Raw genomic sequence first — 23,460 nt, 5'->3', positions numbered from 1 at the left:
CTCTCCTGTGTCTGTGCCAAAGCCCTGCTGGAGCCACGGAAGCTGGAGGAGCCCCAGGGGAAGGAGCGGGATCTCCCAGAGCCAGATGACTCCGACAGCGAAGACAGCCAAATATCTGAGGACTCGCTGGCCGAGAAGGGGTACCAAAGCCCACAGGACAGCCCAGGGCTCAGTTATCTCACCCATGGCCATGGCCACTCCAGGGCCAGAGCTCAAGCCTCTGTGAGGGGCTTCACCACACCCTCAGATAGTCGACTGTTCACCCAGACTCACAGGAGCTTTTCCCTCGACAGCCTGATTGACGCTGAGGAAGAACTGGGGGACTATCGGCAAGAAGAGCCTTTCCTCCGTTCAGCTGACGAGATGCCCACGGAGACTTTCTGGCGCCTGCAGAGCTCCAGTCTGCCCGCAAGGGACCAGGAGGCAGTGTGCAGGCCTGGCCCCATCAGCCACAGAACAGGAGCCAGGCTCGATGCCGCCCTGCCAGCGAGCAGTTCATGTTACCTGGAGCTCCAGCCCCGCTGTGAGCAGCCGGAGTTGGCGGTGGAGGCAAGCTCCGCAGAACAAGCCAACACTCTCCAAGACGTGCAGCTTTCAAGAGGGAGCCCTCTGGTGTCCATGGATTCCTGGTTCTCCTGTGACTCCAAGATCAATCCCAGTAGCCCCCCAGGTTCTTTATGTCCAAGGCCTGACGTCCAGGATGTTCAGCCCTGCGGTTGGGAGAGGCCTGGATACTGGCCCAATATGGAAGAACTAAAGTCATCAGATACAGAAACAGTCCTGTCCTACAGCTCCAAACTGCCCCTGGGCGGCGCTGAGCTGCCCTGCAGTGTCAGAAGTGTGTACACAGTCCCTGTTTCTGATACGACCAGGGTGTCCCTCTGGGGCTCTTATAGGCTTCTTCAGCCAGGAGCTGATGGCACCTCTCAGGCCAGAGGGGTCCCTGACGTGGCCCAGCAGGGCGTCTCTGAAGCATCCAACTCTAGTGTGTCAAGCTTGTTGGCTGCCTCTGCCAGCTCATTCACTTACGTTGGCAGTGCCTGTGAGAGAGACTGGGCTGCCCTTCAGCAAAAGTACCTCCTTGAACTGTCTCATCCTGTTCTGGAGGCCACAGGAGCACCCAGTCTTCCTCCTCAAGTGAAGGGAAAGCCCTCGCTTGAGGAAGACTCTGGTTCCCTGACCCAAGCTTCTGGCAGGGGAGGAGATGCTCTATTGCCAATTGGTCCTGGGGTATCTAGCAGCCCGGATTTCAACAACTTTCCTATCCATCTGTCCAGAATTAGGCATTTGAGAGCTGAGAAAGGACAGGACAGTCTGCGTGTCGAGGTAGAAGGTACTTCAGATTTCTTTACAACTAGTGAGAAAGAGGTGAGTCATAGTGGAACTTATTCAGCGGACGTAGAATCATCGACTTCTGGAACTACAAATGCGCAGGTCTCTACAGCAGCGAACAAGACAGCGCATCCCGTGATGGGAGCATGGGGAGTCAAAGAGAGCAGCTTGGAAGAAGCCTCTCAGAGTAGCGAGAAACCTGGACTCATGACGTCCTCTGATGAATGTTTCATCCTAACGAACGCTTGTCACCATATTGTCACCATAGACACCAAAGAACCCCATTGGCCCCGAGGCTGGGCTCCTTTGAGGAAGAATAGTGCAGACCCAGGGAGGCAATTAGGTCAGAACAGCCACTGCCCCCTGCAGGAAGAGAAGGCAGACTCCCAGGAGAGCGCCAAGGAAGCTGGTGGAAGACACAGCAGGTTTTCCTCTGCCTTTCCTTCAGGTCCAGAGCTGTGCCTCCACTCTGCTCCCTGGAATCCACGCCCATCTTCCCTGCAGCTACCTCCCTTGGAAACATTCTATGTGACCAAAAGCCGAGATGCCCTAACAGAAACCGCCTTGGAAATCCCGGCTTGCAGAGAAGCAAGGGCGCCCTCCCCACCTCCCAGGGAAGCATGGGGCTTTGGACACGAGCACCAAGTCCTCCAAAATGTGTATGTGAAGAATAAATTACCAGTACTGTTACAAAACCAGAATTCCAAGATTGCATCATCTCAGCAGGTCACAGCAGAGAGGCCAGTTGATCTGAACACCAAGGAAGTTTGCAGAGAAAAAGGGAAATGCCTTGGAAAGATTAAAGAAGAAAGCCATAATTCAGTTTATTTTTTTGTCACTCAGAACAGACATTTTCTTCCATCTACCAGCATAAAAGTATGTGAATTTGAAAATCAAGTTGGAATTTTAAATAAACACAGTCTTCCAATGCTCAAGCAGGGAGAAAAGGCTACTGTACAGTCCTACTGCAGTGTTTCCTCAGACAGTTCTGGGTCAAGGAATTCTCTCCTGGTGTGTGAATCTGAGACGGGTGGGGAAGAAGAGCAGCGGCAGGATGCAGTCCTCAGAGAGACCCAGGCCTTTGACATGAAGAGACGGTTTCCTTCCAGGGTCAGGTCTGATTTCATCTATAAAACCATCAATTTAGGCCTTGACAAGGACAAGATAGAGGAAGCCGCTCTTTCTTTGAAGTCCAGATCAGTACATCATAGAGTAAGCAGCCCAGAGACAGCAGCCCAGGATGAGGGTCCAACCCACAACGGGGAAAGGAGGAATGAAATTGGGCTTCTTGGAAAAGCGCTCCATCCCAAAGACGGCTCAGAAGAGTTTAAGTTTTCACAGGCAGAGTCTACGTATGAAAGATTCCAGTCAGTTACATGCTTTCAGGAAAGAAACCTCGGTGAATGCAAGGTCCCTGGAAAGGTGGGAGAAACGTTAAACCCCAAAGGAGAACCTCCTGGAAAGAAATGGAGTAAAAGAGATAATAATGCTGATGAGATGGCTAGGCTAATTAGGAGTGTAATGCAGCTGGAAAATGGCATCTTGGAAATTGAATCCAAGCAGAGTAAGCAGCTATGTGCTTCCCACACACCGGGAGTCAGTAAGGAGTTTATGTTCCAGGACCAGAAGGACCAGGAGATGGCTGACCATGTGCTGAGGCCAGGCAGCTTTAGAAACCACGTGTCCTTCAAGGATCAGCCATCTTCTCCAAAATGGAAAGATGATGTTATCTTTAGGGATGGTGAAGCTGGACAAATGGAGGTTAACAATAGCATTGATCCCTGGGTACACGACATCAGATTTGTGAAAGGGCACACCTACCCAGCTGTATTAGACAGACCCGCCAGGGACACTGGTGGTTATTTAGGGAAATTTACAGTTTGCAGAGAATGCACCAACACTTCTGCTCATCCAAGGAAAACGAAAGCTTCGGCTAGAGCTCTGCCATTGCAGCCCATGCCTGAGAGGACTTCTGAGGAGGGCGAGCTGGTGAACGCAGTGTACCCCAGACGGCTGCCCCGTGGCTTGGGAAGTCTTGAGGAGCTGGAGACTGTGAAGGGTTTTCAGGAAAGCCATTTTGCCAAACACATACGTACTTCTAAGCAAGAGGAGCCAGAAGTTCAAGGCAGAGTTGAAGAAACGGCTGTGCAAAGAGGGGGCCTACAGGAGAAAAACAAAGTGGTTTCATCAACTCAGAAACTCCCTGGCCCGTGTCAGCATTGTGTGCGCACATTTTTCAGCCAAGAGACTGGCCCATTGCCAAGCCAGCCAGAGTCCTGTATGGCTTCTCACCAAGACCTGAGTAATGCCTTGCCCTTGAATTCAACAAGGCCGCCAAGAACCTATCTTTATGTACCTGGTACTATAGGCATCTCTTCTGTTGACTATGTGCTGGATCCCACCCTGTTGGAAATGCCCACCAGTCCCTTGGTAACTAGATCGGGGCATCAGGACCAGAGTGGAGAGCCCGGATGCCACAGCCCACGGCAGGGAGACGATAGACAGGGCTTCTCCGTGGCACACCCTGCTTGGTGTGGGCCTGTGATATCCATGGCTGTGGGATCTCACAGTCAATCCAGTGCACCAGCGAGCATTCCCCTGGGGGCAGAGGGCAGGAGGTCAACAAGCACTGGACCGCAAGGCCACGGAGGGGACCTCAGAAGCACCTTGCTGGGCTTGGGTAGCAGGGTGGGTTCTCATTCTGAAGCCGAGGCAGCTGTACCAAGAGGACCAGACAGAGCCAGTTCCCTGAACAGGGCCTCTAGCCCTCTTGAAAGGGCCAGCTGCCCCTTAGAAGAGGGGGACAAGCGAGGTAGGGGGGAGAGGCAGCAGGCAGAGAAGGAGGCCAAGGACCTCAGTCCTGCCAGTGGTGCTTTCTCAGCACCTGTGTCCTTGCCAAGGGTGCCTCAGCCGGAGCCGTCTGCCCATCCACCCACGTGCCTGGCTGAGTTGGAGGAGATCGGACAGGCAAAGGCCCAGGGGAAGCAGCTTCACAACGTGGTGGCTGGGGGCACAGTCCTTCCTCACGTTGAGACGCTATTAGGACCTGAATGTTCTTCAGGGGCCCCTGGCAGGCCTCAGTGTCCACAAATGGGCCAGTCAGTGTCAGCCAGGACCAGAAATGAGCGTGAAGCACGGGGATTTCATGTGGCGTCTCTCTCTGCTAAACCAGGACACCTGTCAAGTGATGAGAGGACATCTGTCCTTCAGGCCACACCCCCCTCTTCAGACAGCTGTCACCCTCTGCCCAGCACTGACACTAACACAGGGCCACGGCACCCCTCACGGACTTCCTCCCACGCTGACCCTGCTCCAGGTAAAAGTCACTGTACCGGAAAACTGAGACATTTCCTGGGAGCCAGTGAACAGTTTGTGTGTCACACTAGCTCTTCTGAAACCATAGAGAAAGAGGGAGAAGCAACCAGAACACCTTCCTCTGCTGATGCTTTGGGCTCAGACAGTCTTCCTTCTTCAGCAGCTGTGGAGGAGGACAGGAGGGTAAGGGCGGAGGAAGTAGTGGCTGCCTTACCTTCTCAGGCCCCTTTTGATGATGCTGGAGGGATTCCACATGGGCGAGGCCCGTTCGCTGCCTGGGAGGCTGCCCAGGGTGTGCTCCCTGGCTGGCAGGAGAGCAGCCCAGCCCACCAAGAACCTGGGACTCTGGACAACACATGGGGAGGAGGTCCTGGTAACTTCCTAGTGGCTGCACAAGGAGGAAAAACAACCTGTTTTGAAAGTCAACTTGTGATCTGTGATGTTCAGAATTCTGCCAGCCTCTCATGGCCTAACCAAGACCAGGGCCAATGTCTTGAGGCTTCCACCGGCTTAGAAGAAGGGAAGGCGAGTCCCAGGTGGGGTGCCGTCCTGCCCAGTGCCCTGAGAGGGATTGAACCGGAAGCTCCCTCTCAGCAGCCTGTGAAGCAGGAGGGGAGTGTTGGCTCTGGGCTAGCAGAAGCCTGCAGGGCCAGTGTCGAAGGTCCCAGGCCAACTCTGTTGCCGGATCAGAGACCCGGGGGAGTTAGGGAGGAGGCCCTGCGCAGGTGCCTGCGGGAAGCTTCAGACTGTGGTGTCTTTTCGGGGAGGACTGAAGACAGCAGGACCCTCAGCCCGTCTGGGGGCCAAGAAGACAGCAGATCTCATCCTTGCCGGCAACCGTGCAACCCTCAACCCGTTGCTTCCGGGGCCCTTGCCTCCCCTTCCTCCACTTCACTGTGTTACAGAGACGGTGACCTGGGCAAGGGGGCTTCCAAGGCCACCCCACACACTCGCCACCCACCCTGCGTGGTCCCCCTCAGGGCCTGGGGAGTGGAGAGAGGAGAGGGCCATAGCGGGGAACCTGATGTGCTCTGGGCACATGGCCTTGAGCCCAAAAGCATTAATGTGGAGTTGGGGCCAGCAGACGGCAGCACCCCGGAGACCTCTGCTGCTGCTCTCCTGCCTCCGGCTCAGGGCTGCAGCTCCCCTTCCGCCCCTGATGTGAGGACAAGTCCCCTCAGCCCCTGGGTTGCTGACGGAAGCTCCAGGTCAGTAGGGGATCCTGAGAAAAAGACTGCCGAGAAGAAAGTCAGCACCGAGCTTGAGGCTCCCCCTCTCCACGCAGGCAGGTGCTCTGAGCCACCTGGGAGGTTTCAGGACAGCTCCGCTGGTGGGCGGAGTGCACAGGGCTCTCAAACCAAGCCAGAACCACCTGCAACAGCTGGGGGACGACACAGCCTGAATTTAAGTGAAGGGTGTGTTGAGAGTGAGCCGCCGGTGGAACCACAACGTGGATGTTTGGGAAATGCCGTCAGATGCCTTCCAGAAAAGCCGCAACTTTCCGCGGAGTCCAGGGATCATAGTGGCTTGGATCCCCAAGCCCAACTGGTAGCAGAGTTACAGCGCGTCTCCAGTCCCCAGGTTGACAGCCCCCGGGAGGAGGAAGAGCAGCAGAGAGACCAGGCTTCAGGTGGCCGAGAGGACGCTGCCTGGGGCAGGAGCCCCCCACGTGCTGATGAAGGTGGCTCAGGCAGCTGTCAGATTAGAGGTGCAGGCAGAGAGGACGCGGCTGTGGCCAGGCCCCCTGCAGCCTTCAGAAACTCAGCCACTGTCCCCTTGGGGCAACGCGCAGCATGTTGGCCTGTGGCCCAGGGCCCCGGGCAGCCCTCTTCCGGCGGGGAGCAGCCGGCACCCCGCTGCCGGTGCTCACTTCCTGTGATCGCTATCATCTCTGGCCCCAAACACTCTAGACCGCAGTTCTCTGCGGTCAGCTCTCCCCGGTCTCTTCAGGAGCTAAGCTTGAGCGTGGAGCCTCCTTCCCCGACAGATGAGGATATACAGGAGCCTAGCAGATTGTGGACCCCACATCCCAGAGGCTCTTCCTCAGGAAAGTCTGCGGCAAGAACGTCTCTGAAAGCTGAGGGCTGCGATCAGGAAGACTCCTCTGACTTGGACGGCATCGCTGCTGATCCCAGGCCCCTGCCATCCACACCCCCTCCTTACCCGGCGACTTCAGCTCTCTCATGCATGCCGACCCCTGCTCTCATGGCTGCTTGGCCATTTGGTACTCCGGAACAGGCGCAGCCGGGAAAGCCAGAGAGACTGGGTGGCCAGGCCCGGCCAGAGGCGCAGCGCTCTGAGGCGGGCGGAGGAGCCCTGCGTTTTAGCCCCAGCGCCATCGATCCCTGCGTCCTGCCCGGGCGTCCCGAGGGGCCTGCGCGTGTTGGCTGGAAGCAGTATGTGTTTGGTGGTGCAGCTGATGTCTCCCGTGGCTCCACACCCCAGGGCCTGACACCGTCCGACGTGGACCGGTGCTCCCGCGAGGACGACGGCCTAGACGACCAGGGCTCCCCGGTCTACTCGCACCGCAGCACCTTGGCCAGTGCCCGAGGCCTGTCGAGCACACGCAGCCACGTTGAAAGTGCCCGCTGTTCCCGTGAGGCCTGGGGAGTCTGGGGTTCCTCGTTTGCCCTGGGGAGCCCCCACGTCCTGATCAGCTCTGAAGGGGCAGCCCCCCCTAAGGGTCCTGGCGAGAGAGGTGGGTTCCCGGGCACCCCTGATGAGGCAGGCTGTCTGAGGAGGGAGCCCCCCTTGGCTGGAGGAAGTGCTGCGGGCCCGGTGGATGAGATTATGCTGCTGTACCCATCAGAGGCGGGCGGCCCTGTGGGTGTGTCCAGGATGAACACCTTGGAGCAGGGCACCCAGACCCTGGGCTGCAGGTCCCGCTGGAGCTACGCTGACCTCTCCTCTGCTCAGTCGGATCTGGCCTCTTGGGCCAGTATGCACGACCTGTCTCTCCGCCTCTCGCAGCTCCTGCACACCACCTCGGAGCTGTTGGGGAGTCTCTCCCAGCCAAGTGTGGCCAAAAAGGAGCGGAATGCCAAGAGGGAGGCCCCGGGTGAGGTGCCGCAGGCCCTGAGGATGGACGGCTGTACTCAGACCACCATGGATGAGGGCATCCAGACTGACCCGGCCTCACCACCTCTGCATCTCCAGGCCCCAGAGGCCAACCTTCAGAAAGTCAGTGCGGTCCTTGAAAGGCTGGGCTCGGATCTTTCCATCACGTCTCAGGAAAAGGGACATGTCCCAGGGACGCTTAAGAAGAGAGGGGCAGAGGGGACTGCACGGAAAATAGCAGGGCCCCAAGATCTTGAGGAAGAAAACACCCTCTGCAGGCCCCGGAGCGCCCCCGTACCCTCATCCCACTTGAGTTTTCAGAAAGTCCCCTCTGGGCAGAACCTGCCTCCTCTGAGCCCCCAGGCTTCTCCGGATGCCCCCCTGCCTCCCAGCCTGGCTGGTGGCAGCCCCGGCCGCAGCCTCAGTGCATCTCCCTCCCCAGGGCCCTGCCCCCACGCTGTGGAGCCTGTGGAGGAGCCCGGGGTGCAGAAGGAGCGGGGCCCCACGAGCGCCTTGCGGGTGGACAGGGCCTCCTCCCCGATCCTCACGCTTAGCGCCAGCACCCAAGGGTCAGGGCGCCCCCCAGGCGCTTTGTCTCTCTCGGCCCCCTCAGCTCATTCCCTTAAAGGCTGCCAGAAGCTCGTCTCCCGCCCAAGCCTTCCCCTGGGCGCCCCGAGGCCTGCAGTGGGTAATTATTCTCAAACCCCTGATGAGTCAGGTAGCTCTCAGAGAGTGGAGGCCCTTTGTGGGGAAGGTAGCAGTCCCTTAGAAGGGGGTGACCACAGGTGCTCCCTTGGGCTGAGCTCCCGAGGCCACCCAGAGCAGAGCGCGAAGCCCCAAGTCTGTTACGTGGAGCAGGCCCCGCAGCGGCGTCAGCCCAGGACCACCACCGGGGCCCAAGGCAGACTGTCACTTCCACCACCGGGAAGCAGGAGCCGGAGGCTGGCTGATGGCTTTGTGCCTGAGGACGTGGCCTCCCTAGAGTGCGGCCCACTGAGCAGTAGGGGGCTGAGTCAATGGCAGTGCAGGACAGAGCATGGGGGTGAGGGCTCAGCATCTCCAGAGGAGCCACGGCCCGCTCTGAACATTTCCTCTTTGTGGGGAGGCCTCCGGCGCCGCCGCCCCTGCCCTTTCTTTGAGTTGGCTGATCCCTCAGGGCTCCGGGGTTGCATCTTGGGCCCGACTGAGGCCTGCCAGCCTGAGGGGCCGCTGCGCCCCAGTTCCCAGATGTGCACGGCCCCTGAGCCCCAGCACCACGGTCTGAGGGACCTCCCGGTGTATAACAAATCCAGCGATTGGTGTGGGGGTCAGGACGGCTCCCCTGGGGCGCTGGGTGTGATGGATTTGCTGGGGACCAGATGTGATTGCAGCTCAGGAGAGCAGGGACAGAGGCCCCCACGACCTCCTGAGGACCAGAGGCAGGCGTCCGAGTGGTCCCAGAGGGAGCAGATCCCCCTGCGAGTTGGGGCCCAGACCCTCTCCCTCAGCGTGGAACTCACAGAAGCAAAACTGCACCACGGCTTCGGGGAGGCAGACGCCCTGCTGCAGATGCTGCAGAGCGGGACGGGGGAGGCACTTGCTGCCCAAGAGGAGGAGCCGTACGCCCGGTAAGGACCTAGCCCGGAGTGGGGAGGCGAAGGCTGGGCGGAGAGGAGAGGGAACCGAGACAGCTGACAGCCGGCTGTTCCTTCTCCCGGCTCAGCTCTGGGACCTTCCGGGGGTCAGAGATAGGTCAGGAGATGGAGAAGGGCAGTCAGGGTCAGCTTCAGTGCCTCACTCACGTTCTGTCTCAGGCCAGAACGTACCACACACAGCCTCTGGAGGGAACGGGCTGAACGACTTCAGAACTTCCGCCGGACGCGAAGCCTCAGCCCCCAGAAACAACTGAGCTTCCCATCCAACCGGGATCTCCCCACCTGGGCCTTTGACTTGCCCAGCAGGCGCCGAGAATACCTGCAGCAGCTGAGGAAGGATGTTGTGGAGACCACCAGGTACGGTGGACCCAGAACCCTGTGGGGAGCAGGCTCTGTGTGGGGCAAGTGTGGGGAGCAGGGCCTGGATTTGAGCGTCCTGGACACCGGAGGCTGCAGCTTCCTTTGCCAGGAGCGATTCCAGGAGTGGGTCCTACGTGACTGTGGACAGTCGGAGGCGGCTGTGGAGACTGAGGCAAAGGGAAAGAGGAGGGTGTGGGAGGGAGCAGCGGACGGGGTGGGGGTGGATAGAGGAGCCATGCTCTGTAAGACTGCAGGCCTGAGCCTCAGGGTGTTTGTAAGACCACACCCGAAGGCCCTGGGGGCAAAGAGAGGATGGGTCCTTCAGGAAGGTAGTGTTGAGCGGGTCTGGGCCATGGCCCACTCACCATGTTAGAAGGCATCTCTCCAACCCTCTGATCTTCCCCAGGAGCCTAGGATCAGCGTCAAGGTCTCCTCACCCACCCTCTGACATAGAGCTGATGCTACGAGAATACCAGCGGGCCCGTGAGGAGGCCAAGGTGGAGATTGCCCGGGCCCAGGCCCGACTGCGGGAGCAGACTGAACAGGAAAAGCTGAGAATCCGCCAGCAGATCGTCTCCCAGCTGCTGCGGGTGGGGAGTGGGGCAAGCCTCTGATTTCAGGGTAGGCTTGGAGCCCGGGGCAGACCAGGGCTGCCTCTGAGTCTTGGGACGTAGAATTTGGAGGAGGGCGTCGGGCCCCTGGTGCCAGCTCAAAGTTGCTTCACTCTCTATTTTCATGCCATCCTCATCAGACCAGCTGCTGTCCCTGGGCCAGAGTTTGGGAGGAGGCGGCTTGGGTATATAGTTGGGGTGGGGATGGGGGAGGCATGAGGGTATGAGGCTGAGATAGGAGGCAGTGGGAGGTGATGGGAACTGGGGAGGTGAGAAGGGGCGAAAGTGAGGGTGGGAAGTGAGGGTGCCTGAAGCTGGTTGACAGTAATCTGTCCTTCCCAGGAAGAAGAAAAGCTACATACCCTGGCCGCCTCCAGCTCTTGGTGCACCAGCTCCAACGGAAGCCTCTCCTCTGGTGTCACCTCTGGCTACAATAGCAGCCCGGCCTTGCCAGGCCAGCTCCAGTCCCCAGACAGTGTGGTGAGTAGGCAAATGCAAGCATGAATCGGGCCAGGAGTGCCGTGGCAAGAGTTTGGGAGGAAGTTCTGCCTCCTGGAGGCCACTGCTGACATGAGCCCTTCTCCTGTATGATGGCCTTTGTCTTCCCTGTGGTTTTTGTCTCCCATGTTCTCCATGTTTTCAGTCTTTTGCTGTTGTAAACAGTGCTTTGTGCATGTATCATTTCATACATGTGCACATATATCTGTGGGGTAAATTCCCAGAAGTGGACTTGTACAAAGATATGGGCATTTGAAAAAAAAAAAAAAAAAAAAAAAAAAGATATGGGCATTTGAAACTGATAGGTATTGGTAGGCTTCCCCTCACAGATGTCCTGCTTTATACTCCCCCCAACCCGACCAGCAGGGGGAGAGAGTGCATCTCCCCCCACACCCTCACCAACGTGTTACCAAATGTTTGGACTTTTGCTGGGCGGTCTGTTCATATCCTTTGCTCATTTATCTCCTTTTTTTTCCTTACCAGTTTCGAGGAGTTCTTTATATATTAGCAAGATAGCCCTTTGCCTGATAGGAATTAGAAAATTTTTCCCCTAGTTTTTCATTCTCTTTTGGCTTTGCTTCTTGTGTTTGGAGCCATTCAGAAAGTTTTATCAGTTTTCCTTTTATAGTGTCTATGTTCTGACTCACAATTAGAAATACATTCTCCATTCCAAAGTTATAAATAATTTTTCCTGTAGTTTCTTCTAGAACTTGTGTGGCTTTATTTTTCATATATAAGTCTTTGCTCCATTTGGAATGCATATATAGTGTGAGGTGTGGATCCAACTTTATTCTTCCCTATGGTTATCTAGTTAACCCTGTCGTGCTTGTTCCCTACAGTTATCTAGTTAACCCTGTCGTGCTTGTTCCCTACAGTTACCTAGTTAACCCTGTCATGCTTGTTAGATAGTTCATCTAGACAGTTCCTCTTTGTCTCACCAGTTTAAGATGTCGACTTTTCTTGTACCAAGGTTTATAATATATTCTCCTACTCATTACTTTCTTTTTTTTAGATTATCATTATCTTTTACTGGAATACAGTTGATTTACAATGTTGCGTTAATTTCTGCTGTGTAGCAAAGTGATTCAGTTATACATATATGTACATTCCTTTTTTTATATGCTTTTTCATTATGGTTTATCATAGAATATTGAATACAGTTCCCTGTGCTATACAGTAGGACCTTGTTGTTCCCATTATTCTTCTTTTTCTGACCCTGTAGTGTATTCTTTTTTTAATTTAATTTTTATTTTATATTGGGGTATAGTTGATTTACAATGTTGTGTTAGTTTCAGGTGTACAGCAAAGTGGTTCAGTTATACATATCATTCTTTTTCAGATTCTTTTCCCATATAAGTTATTACAGAATATTGAGTAGAGTTCCCTGTGCTATACGACAGGTCCTTGTTGATTATCTATTTTATATATAGTAGTGTGTGTATGTTAATCCCAACCTCCTACTTTATCCTTCCCCCCTGCCCCACCTTTCCCCTTTGGTAAACGTAAGTTTGTTTTCAAAGTCTGGGAGTCTCTTTCTGTTTTGTAAATAAGTTCATTTGTATCATCTTTTTGGATTGCACACATAAGTGATATCATATGATATTTTTCTTTCTCTGTCTGACTTACTTCACTTAGTATGATAATCTCTAGGTCCATCCGTATTGCTGAAAATGGCATTATTTCATTCTTTTTTATGGCTGAGTAATATTCCATTGTATATATGTACCACATCTTCTTGATCCATTCATCTGTTGATGGACATTTAGGTTGCTTCCATGTCTTGGCTATTGTAAATAGTGCTGCAATGAACATTGGGGTATGTGTATATTTTCAAATTATGGTTTTCTCCAGATATATGCCCAGGAGTGGGATTGCTGGATCATATGGTAGTTCTATTTTTAGTTTTTTAAAGAACCTCCATACTGTTCTCCATAGTGGTTGTACCAATTTACATCCCCACCAACAATGTAGGAGGGTTCCTTTTTCTCCATACCTTCTCCAGCATTTGTTATTCATAGACTTTTGAATAATGGCCATTCTGACTGGTGGGAGGTGATACCTCCTTGTAGTTTTGATTTGCATTTCTCTAATATCTATATTGAGCATCTTTTCATGTGCTTTATGGCCATCTGTATGTCTTCTTTGGAGAAATGTCTGTTTAGATCTTCTGCCCATTTTTTGATTGGGTTGTTTGTTTTTTTGATATTGAGCTGCGTGAGCTGTTTGTATATTTTGAAGGTTAATCCCTTCTCAGTCTCTTTCTTTGCAAATATTTTCTCCCATTCTGTGGGTTTTCTTTTCGTTTCTTATGGTTTCCTTTGCTGTGCAAAAGCTTTTAAGTTTAATTAGCTACCATGTGTTTATTTTTGTTTCTATTTTCATTACTCTGGGAGGTGGGTCCAAAAAGATATTGCTGCAATTTATGTCAAAGAGTGTTCTGCCTGTCTTCCTCTAAGAGTTTTATAGTATCCAGTCTTAAATTTAGGTCTTTAATTCGCTTTGATTTATTTTTGTGTATGGTGTTAGAGAATGTTCTAATTTCATTATTTTACCTATAGCTCTCCAGTTTTTCCAGCACCACTTATTGAAGAGACTGTCTTTTCTCCACTGTATATTCTTGCCTCCTTTGTCGTAGATTAATTGACCACAGGTGCATGGGGTTTTTTTTGTTTTGTTTTGTTTTTATTAATCAGTCATCAATTTTATACACATCACTGTATACATGTTAATCCCAATCGCCCAGTTCAGCACACCACCATCCCCACCCCACCGCGGTTTTCCCCCCTTGGTGTCCATACATTTGTTCTCTACATCTATGTCTCAACTTCTGCCCTGCAACCCGGTTCATCTGTACCATTTTTCTAGTTTCCACATACATGCGTTAATATACGATATTTGTTTTTCTCTTTCTGACTTACTTCACTCTGTATGACAGTCTCTAGATCCATCCACGTCTCAACAAATGACTCAATTTCGTTCTTTTTTATGGCTGAGTAATATTCCATTGTATATGTGTACCACAACTTCTTTATCCATTCGTCAGTCGATGGGCATTTAGGTTGCTTCCATGACCTGGCTATTGTAAATAGTGCTGCAGTGAACGTTGGGGTGCATATGTCTCTTTGAATTACGGTTTTCTCTGGGTATATGCCCAGTAGTGGGATTGCTGGGTCATATGGTAATTCTATTTTTAGTTTTTTAAGGAACCTCCGTATTGTTCTCCATAGTGGCTGTATCAATTTACATTCCCATCAACAGTGCAAGAGGGTTCCCTTTTCTCCACACCCTCTCCAGCATTTGTTGTTTGTAGATTTTCTGATGATGCCTATTCTAACTGGTGTGAGGTGATACCTCATTGTAGTTTTGATTTGCATTTCTCTAATAATTAGTGATGTTGAGCAGCTTTTCATGGGCTTCTTGGCCATCTGTATGTTTTCTTTGGAGAAATGTCTATTTAGGTCTTCTGCCCATTTTTGGATTGGGTTGTTTGTTTCTTTAATATTGAGCTGCATGAGCTGTTTATGTATTTTGGAGATTAATCCTTTGTCCGTTGATTCGTTTGCAAATATTTTCTCCCATTCTGAGGGTTGTCTTTTCGTCTTGTTTATGGTTTCCTTTGCTGTGCAAAAGCTTTGAAGTTTCATTAGGTCCCATTTGTTTATTTTTGTTTTTATTTCCATTACTCTAGGAGGTGGATCCAAAAAGATCTTGCTGTGATTTATGTCAAAGAGTGTTCTTCCTATGTTTTCCTCTAAGAGTTTTATAGTGTGCAGTCTTACATTTAGGTCTCTAATCCATTTTGAGTTTATTTTTGTGTATGGTGTTAGGGAGTATTCTAATTTCATTCTTTTACATGTAGCTGTCCAGTTTTCCCAGTACCACTTATTGAAGAGACTGTCTTTTCTCCATTGTATATCTTTGCCTCCTTTGCCATAGATTAGTTGACTATAGGTGCGTGGGTTTATCTCTGGGCTTTCTATCTTGTTCCATTGATCTATGTTTCTGTTTTTGTGCCAGTACCATATTGTCTTGATTACTGTAGCTTTGTAGTATAGTCTGAAGTCAGGGAGTCTGATTCCTCCAGCTCCGTTTTTTTCCCTCAGGAATGCTTTGGCTGTTCGGGGTCTTTTGTGTCTCCATACAAATTTTAAGATGATTTGTTCTAGTTCTGTAAAAAATGCCATTGGTAATTTGATAGGGATTGCATTGAATCTGTAGATTGCTTTGGGTAGTATAGTCATTTTCACAATATTGATTCTTCCAATCCAAGAACATGGTATATCTCTCCATCTGTTGGTATCATCTTTAATTTCTTTCAACAGTGTCTTATAGTTTTCTGCATACAGGTCTTTTGTCTCCCTAGGTAGGTTTATTCCTAGGTATTTTATTCTTTTTGTTGCAGTGGTAAATGGGAGTGTTTCCATAATTTCTCTTTCAGATTTTTCATCATTAGTGTATAGGAATGCAAGAGATTTCTGTGCATTCATTTTGTATCCTGCAACTTTACCAAATTCATTAATTAGCTCTAGTAGTTTTCTGGTGGCAGTTTTAGGATCCTCTATGTATAGTATCATGTCATCTGCAAACAGTGACAGTTTTACTTCTTCTTTTCCAATTTGGATTCCTTTTATTTCTTTTTCTTCTCTGATTGCCGTGGCTAGGACTTCCAAAACTATGTTGAATAATAGTGGTGAGAGTGGACATCCTTGTCTTGTTCCTGATCTTAGAGGAAATGCTTTCACTTTTTCACCATTGAGAATGATGTTTGCTGTGGGTTTGTCGTATATGGCCTTTATTATGTTGAGGTAGGTTCCCTCTATGCCCACTTTCTGGAGAGTTTTTATCATAAATGGGTGTTGAATTTTGTCAGAAGCTTTTTCTGCATCTATTGAGATGATCATATGGTTTGTATCCTTCAGTTTGTTAATATGGTGTATCACATTGATTTGCATATATTGAAGAATCCTTGCATCCCTGGGATAAATCCCACTTGATCGTGGTGTATGATCCTTTTAATGTGTTGTTGGATTCTGTTTGCTAGTATTTTGTTGAGGATTTTTGCATCTATATTCATCAGTGATATTGGTCTGTAATTTTCTTTTTGTGTAGTATCTTTGTCTGGTTTTGGTATCAGGGTGATGGTGGCCTCATAGAATGAGTTTGGGAGTGTTCCTTCCTCTGCAGTTTTTTGGAAGAGCTTGAGAAGGATGGGTGTTAGCTCTTCTCTAAATGTTTGATAGAATTCACCTGTGAAGCCATCTGGTCCTGGACTTTTGTTTGTTGGAAGATTTTTAATCACAGTTTCAATTTCATTACTTGTGATTGGTCTGTTCATATTTTCTATTTCTTCCTGGTTCAGTCTTGGAAGGTTATACCTTTCTAAGAATTTGTCCATTTCTTCCAGGTTGTCCATTTTATTGGCATAGAGTTACTTGTAGTAGTCTCTTAGGATGCTTTGTATTTCTGTGGTGTCTGTTGTAACTTCTCCTTTTTCATTTCTGATTTTATTGATTTGAGTCCTCTCCCTCTTTTTCTTGATGAGTCTGGCTAATGGCTTATCAATTTTGTTTATCTTCTCAAAGAACCAGCTTTTAGCTTTATTGATCTTTGCTATTGTTTTCTTTGTTTCTATTTCATTTATTTCTGCTCTGATCTTTATGATTTCTTTCCTTCTGCTAACTTTGGGTTTTGTTTGTTGTTCTTTCTCTAGTTTCTTTAGGCGTAAGGTTAGATTGTTTACTTGAGATTTTTCTTGTTTCTTTAGGTAGGCTTGTATAGCTATAAACTTCCCTCTTAGAACTGCTTTTGCTGCATCCCACAGGTTTTGGGTCGTCATGTTTTCATTGTCATTTGTCTCTAGGTATTTTTTGATTTCCTCTTTGATTTCTTCAGTGATCTCTTGGTTATTTAGTAACATATTGTTTAGCCTCCATGTGTTTGTGTTTTTTACGTTTTATTCCCTGTAATTCATTTCTAATCTCATAGCGTTGTGGTCAGAAAAGATGCTTGATATGATTTCAATTTTCTTAAATTTACTGAGGCTTGATTTGTGACCCAAGATGTGATCTATCCTGGAGAATGTTCCGTGCGCACTTGAGAAGAAAGTGTAATCTGCTGTTTTTGGATGGAATGTCCTATAAATATCGATTAAATCTATCTGGTCTATTGTGTCATTTAAAGCTTCTGTTTCCTTATTTATTTTCATTTTGGATGATCTGTCCATTGGTGTAAGTGAGGTGTTAAAGTCCCCCACTATGATTGTGTTACTGTCAATTTCCTCTTTTATAGCTGTTAGCAGTTGCCTTATGTATTGAGGTGCTCCTATGTTGGGTGCATATATATTTATAATTGTTATATCTTCTTCTTGGATTGATCCCTGGATCATTATGTAGTGTCCTTCCTTGTCTCTTGTAACATTCTTTATTTTAAAGTCTATTTTATCTGATATGAGTATAGCTACTCCAGCTTTCTTTTGATTTCCATTTGCATGGAATATCTTTTTCCATCCCCTCACTTTCAGTCTGTATGTGTCCCTAGGTCTAAAGTGGGTCTCTTGTAGACAGCATATATATGGGTCTTGTTTTTGTATCCATTCAGCAAGCCTGTGTGTTTTGGTTGGAGCATTTAATCCATTCACGTTTAAGGTAATTATCGATATGTATGTTCCTATGATCATTTTCTTAATTGTTTTGGGTTTGTTTTTGTAGGTCCTTTTCTTCTCTTGTGTTTCCCACTTAGAGAAGTTCCTTTAGCATTTGTTGTAGAGCTGGTTTGGTGGTGCTGAATTCTCTTAGCTTTTGCTTGTCTGTAAAGCTTTTGATTTCTCCATCAAATCTAAATGAGATCCTTGCTGGGTAGAGTAATCTTGGTTGTAGGTTCTTCCCTTTCATCACTTTAAGTATATCATGCCACTCCCTTCTGGCTTGTAGAGTTTCTGCTGAGAAATCAGCTGTTAACCTTATGGGAGTTCCCTTGTATGTTATTTGTCGTTTTTCCCTTGCTGCTTTCAATAATTTTTCTTTGTTTTTAATTTTTGCCAATTTGATTACTATGTGTCTCGGCGTGTTTCTCCTTGGGTTTATGCTGTGTGGGACTTGCTGAGCTTCCTGGATTTGGGTGGCTCTTTCCTTTCCCATGTTAAGGAAGTTTTCGAATATAATCTCTTCAAATATTTTCTCTGGTCCTTTCTCTCTCTCTTCTCCTTCTGGGACCCCTATAATGCGAATGTTGTTGCGTTTAATGTTGTCCCAGAGGTCTCTTAGGCAGCAGTGAGTTCCGCAGCAGTGAGTTCCACCATTCTGTCTTCCAGGTCACTTATCCATTCTTCTGCCTCAGTTATTCTGCTATTGATTCCTTCTAGTGTAGTTTTCATTTCAGTTATTGTATTGTTCATCTCTGTGTGTTTGTTCTTTAATTCTTCTAGGTCTTTGTTAATCATTTCTTGCATCTTCTCAATCTTTGCCTCCATTCTTATTCCGAGGTCCTGGATCATCTTCACTATCATTATTCTGAATTCCTTTTCTGGAAGGTTGCCTATCTCCACTTTATTTAGTTGTTTTTCTGGGGTTTTTTCTTGTTCCTTCATCTGGTATATAGCCCTCTGCCTTTTCATCTTGTCTGTCTTTCTGTGAATGTGGTTTTTGTTCCACGGGCTGCAGGATTGTAGTTTTTCTTGCTTCTGCTGTCTGCCCTCTGGTGGTAGAGGCTTTATGGGAGGCTCTGGTTGGTGCATGGGTTTATTTCTGGGCTTTCTCTCCTGTTTCATTGATTTATATTTATTTTTGTGCCAGTACTGTACTGTTTTGATTAGCGTAGCTTTGTAGTATAGTTTGAAGTCAGGGAGCCCGATTCTTCCAATTCAGTTTTTCTTTCTCAGGATTGCTTTGGCTATTTGGGGTCTTTTATGTTTCCATACAAATTTTAAAATTTCTTGTTGTAGTTATGTGAAAAATGCCATTGGTAATTTGATAGGGATTGCATTGAATTTGTAGATTGCCTTGGGTAGTATAGTCATTTTGACAGTATTGATTCTTCCAAGAACATGGTATATCTTTCCATCTGTTTGTGTCATCTTCGATTTCTTTCATCAGCATCTTATAGTTTTCGGAGTACAGGTCTTTTGCCTCCTTAGGTAGGTATATTCCTAGGTATTTTATTCTTTTTGTTGCAGTGGTAAATGGGAGTGTTTCCTTAATTTCTCTTTATGATCTTTTGTTGTTAGTGTATAGAAATGCAACAGATTTCCATGTATTAATTTTGTATCCTGCAACGTTACCAAATTCATCGATGAACTCTAGTAGTTTTTTGGTAGCATCTTTAGGATTTTCTATGTATAGTAACATGTCATCTGCAAACTGTGACGGTTTTACTTCTTCTTTTCCAATTTAGATTCCTTTTATTTCTTTTTCTTCTCTGATTGCCATGGCTAGGACTTCCAAAACTGTGTTGAGTAAGAGTGGCGAGAGTGGACATCCTTGTCTTGTTCCTGATCTTAGAGGAAGTGCTTTCAGCTTTTCACCATTGATTATGATGTTAGCTGTGGGTTTGTCATATATGGCCTTTATTATGTTGAGGTAGGTTCCCTCTATGCCCACTTTCTGGAGAGTTTTTATCATAAATGGGGTTGAATTTTGTCAAAAGCTTTTTCTGCATCTATTGAGATGATAATATGGTTTTTACTCTTTAAGTTGTTAATGTGGTATATCACACTGATTGATTTGTAGATATTGAAAAATCCTTGCATCCCTGGGGTAAATCCCACTTGATCATGGTGTATGATCCTTTTACAATTCTATTGTTGGATTCAGTGTGCTAGTATTTGTTGAGGATTTTTGTGTCTATGTTCATCAGTGATATTGGCCTGTAATTTTCTTTTTTTGTGTTGTCTTTGGTTTTGGTATCAGGGTGATGGTGGGCTCATAGAATGAGTTTGGGAATGTTCCTTCCTCTGCAATTGTTTAGAATAGTGTCAGAAGGATAGGTGTTAATTCTTCTCTAAACGTTTGATAGAATTCGTCTGTGAAGCCATCTGGTCCTGGACTTCTGTTTCTTGGGAGTTTTTTAATCCCAGTTTCAATTTCAGTAATTGTGATTGGTCTGCTCATATTTTCTGTTTCTTCTTGGTTCAGTCTTGGAAGATTGTACCTTTCTAAGAATTTGTCCGTTTCTTCTAGGTTGTCCATTTTACTGGCATATAGTTCCTTGTAGTAGTCTCTTATGATCCTTTGTATTTCTCTGGAGTTAGTTGTAACTTCTTTTTTTTTAATCAATTAATTTGTTTTTGGCTGCATTGGGTCTTCGTTGCTGTGCTGCACGTGGGCTTTCTCTAGTCGTGGGAAGTGGGGGCTACTCTTCGTTGTGGTGTGCGGGCTTCTCATTGCGGTGGCTACTCTTGTTGTGGAGCACGGAGCACAGGCTCTAGGTGCGCGGGCTCAGTAGTTGTGGCTCAGGCTCTAGAGCACAGGCTCAGTAGTCGTGGTACACAGGCTTAGTTGCTCCACGGCATGTGGGATCTTCCCAGACCAGGGCTCAAACCTGTGTCCCCTGCATTGGCAGGTGGATTCTTAACCACTGCACCACCAGGGAAGTCCCTTTAACTTGTTTTTCATTTCTAATTTTATTGATTTGAACCTTTTCCCTTTTTTACTTGATGAGTCCGGCTAAATGTTTATCATTTTTGTTTATCTTTTCAAAGAACCATCTTTTAGTTTCATTGATCTTTTCTATTGTTTTCTTCATCTCTATTTCATTTATTTCTGCTCTCATCTTTATGATTTCTTTCCTTCTACTAACTTTGGGTTGTGTTTGTTCTTCTTTCTCTCGTTGCTTTAGGTGTAAGGTTAGGTTGTTTATTTGAGATTTTTCTTGTTTCCTGAGGTAAGATTGTATGGCTATATACATCCCTCTTCCTTGGCATTCCTTGGCTTGAAACTGTATCACTCCAACCTTTGCCTTTGGCATCACGTGGCTTCTCCCTGAGTGTCTCTGTGTCCCTGTGTCTTCGTGTGGCCTTCTTATAAGGACACAGTCATTGGATGTATGGCCCACTCTAATCCAGTGGGACCTCATCGTAACTTGATTGCATCTGCAGAGACCTTATTTCCAAATAAAGTTACATTTACAGACAGCAGGAGTTAGGACATATCATTTTTGGAGGACAATAACTCACCCCACAACAAGGGTTCATCCACTTGTAGCATGTATCAGAATTTCATTCCTTTTTATGGCTAATAATATCACATTGTGTGACTATCACATTTATTTGTCCATCAGTTGATGGACATTTAGGTTGTTTCCACTTTTTGCCTATTATGAATAATGCTCCTGTGAACATTGATGTACAAGTTTTTGTGTGGACGTGTTTTCACTTCTCTTGGGTTTTACCTAGGAGTTGGACTGAGATCATAGGGTAACTCTGTTTCAAAGTGGCTGCACTATTCTGCAGTCCCATCAACAGTGTATAAACAGTATATTTCTCCACATCCTAGCCAACATTTGTTATTATTCATCTTTTAAATTATATTCATCCCAGTGGGATATCACGTGGTACCTCATCGTTTGCATCATCCTGATGGTTAATGGTGTTGAACTTTTCATGTGCTTATTATAGATTTATAAATTTTTTTAGAGCAATGTCGTTTCACATCTTTTGTCCATTTTCTAATTGGGTTGTCTTTTTATTATTAAGGCAAAGAGTTCTTTATATATTCTAGTATAAGTCCCTTATCAGTTATATGATTTATAAGAAGTTTCTTTATTTTGTGTGTTTTTTCACTTTCCTGATGGTGTCATTTGAAGCACAAAGTTATAAATTTTGATCATGTCTACTTTATTTTTTTCTTTTGTTGCTTGTGCTTTTGGTTTCATATCTAAGACACTTGCTCAATCCAAGGTCATAAAGATTATGCCTATATTTTCTTTTAGTAGTTGTATAGTTTTAGTTCCTACATTTGGGTCTTTGATCTGTTTTGAATCAATTTTTGTATATAGTGAGAATTAGGGATCAAATTTCTTTCTTTTGCATGTGGATATCCAGTTGTCCCAGCACCATTTGTTCAGACAGACAGTCTTTTCTCCCACTGAATTGTCTCAGCACCCTAGTCAAAGATTAACTGACCATAGATGTGTGGATTTATTTCTGGACTCTTAATTCCATTCCATTGAATTATGTATCTATTCTTAGGCCAATACCACACTGTCTTGATAACTGTTTAGGTTTGTGGTAGATTTTGAAATCAGGAAGTATATGTCTTCCAACTTTGTTCTTTTTCAAGATTGTTTTGGCTATTCTGGGTCCCTTGACTGTACATATGAATTTTAGGGATAATCTTTTCAATTTCTGAAAAGAAGTCAGCTGGGATTTTGATTGGGATTGCATTGAACCTGTAGATCAATTTGGGGAGGGTTGCTATCTGAACAATATTAAGTCTTTCAATTCAGGAACATGGGATATCTTTTCATTTATTCAGGTCTTCTTTATTTTTTATTGGATTCCTTAGGTGATATGACCTTGTATATAGAATATCCTATCTTTTGTTGTTGTTGTTGTTGTTCTCTTGCCTAACTGCCCTGGCTAGAATCTTGAGTACCATGTTAAATAGAAGTGGTGAGAGCAGACATTCTTGTCTTGTTACTGATTTTAGGAGAAAACCATCCAGTTTTTACTATTAAGTATGTTAGCTGTGGCGTTCTCGTACATAATCTTTATCAAGTTGAGGAAATTTCCTTCTAGTCCTAGCTTATTGAGTGTTTTTATCATGAAAAGGTGTTGGATTTAAATACTTTTTCCTGCATCTATTGAGATGATCATGTGGGTGTTTTCCTTTGTTCTATTAATATATTACATTGATTTTTCTATGTTGAACTAACTTTGTGTTCCTGGGATAAATCCCACTTGGTCATGGTATATATCCTCTTTATATGTTGCTAGACTCAGTTTACTAGTTATTTTGCTGAGGATTTATTTGTTTAAATGCACAGGGATATTGGTCTGTAGTTTACTTGATGTCTTTGGTTTTATCAGGGTAATCTCGGCCTCATAGAATGAGCTGAGAAGTGTTCCCTTCTCTATTTTTGGTAGAACTGTGAAGGACTGGTGTTAATTCTTCTCTAAATGCTTTGTAGATTTCACTAATGAAGCTGTCCCATCTTGAAATTTTCTTTGTGGGAATTTTTTCGATTTTTTGATTACTAAATTTACTTATTAAATGTCTATTCAGATTTTCCATTTCTTCTTGAGTCAGTTTCAGTAGTTTGTGTCTTTTTAGGAACTCATCCATTTCATCTGAGTTATCTAATTGTTGGCATGTAGTTGTTCATAATATTCATTTATTTTTATTCTTTTTCATAGATGTAAATATCTGAAGTTAAAACTTTCCATCTGAGCACTGCTTTAGTTGTATCCCACAAGTTGTGAGATATATATATATATATCTGTATATAATCTTTGCTTTATAGTAATTTTGAAATTTCAGTTTGTATTTCTTCTTTACCCAATTGTTGTTAAGAGTTTTAAAAAACTTTTTGGTAGAAAGGTCCTCATGTTTTCTGATTTTGTTATTTTTCTTTTTAAGGGAACTTTATTTTTATTTATTCATTTATGGCTGCGTTGGGTCTTCATTGCTGCGTGGGCTGTCTTTAGTTGCAGCGAGTGG

The 23,460-nt window shown here is 46.7% G+C and overlaps 1 protein-coding gene across 6 annotated transcripts in view; it reads left to right on the top strand.

Annotated features, from left to right (window-relative positions):
* Positions 1-23,460, top strand: part of STARD9 (StAR related lipid transfer domain containing 9) — a 133,276-nt gene that overhangs the window by 101,049 nt on the left and 8,767 nt on the right. For 4 of the 6 annotated variants that reach the window (XM_059913498.1, XM_059913500.1, XM_059913504.1 and 1 more), the window contains 4 exons: positions 23-9,311; positions 9,498-9,695; positions 10,105-10,288; positions 10,652-10,789. In XM_059913498.1, the coding sequence (XP_059769481.1) occupies positions 23-9,311; positions 9,498-9,695; positions 10,105-10,288; positions 10,652-10,789 (9,809 nt within the window). Of the gene's footprint in view, positions 1-22; positions 9,312-9,497; positions 9,696-10,104; positions 10,320-10,651; positions 10,790-23,460 lie in introns of those variants that run through there. The other 2 variants (XM_059913501.1, XM_059913503.1) reach the window with 2 other exon arrangements.

This window comes from Balaenoptera ricei, chromosome 2 (genome assembly GCF_028023285.1).
Source record: "Balaenoptera ricei isolate mBalRic1 chromosome 2, mBalRic1.hap2, whole genome shotgun sequence".
NCBI classification, from domain to species: Eukaryota; Metazoa; Chordata; class Mammalia; order Artiodactyla; family Balaenopteridae; genus Balaenoptera; species Balaenoptera ricei.
This window is presented reverse-complemented; position numbering and strand designations above follow the sequence as displayed.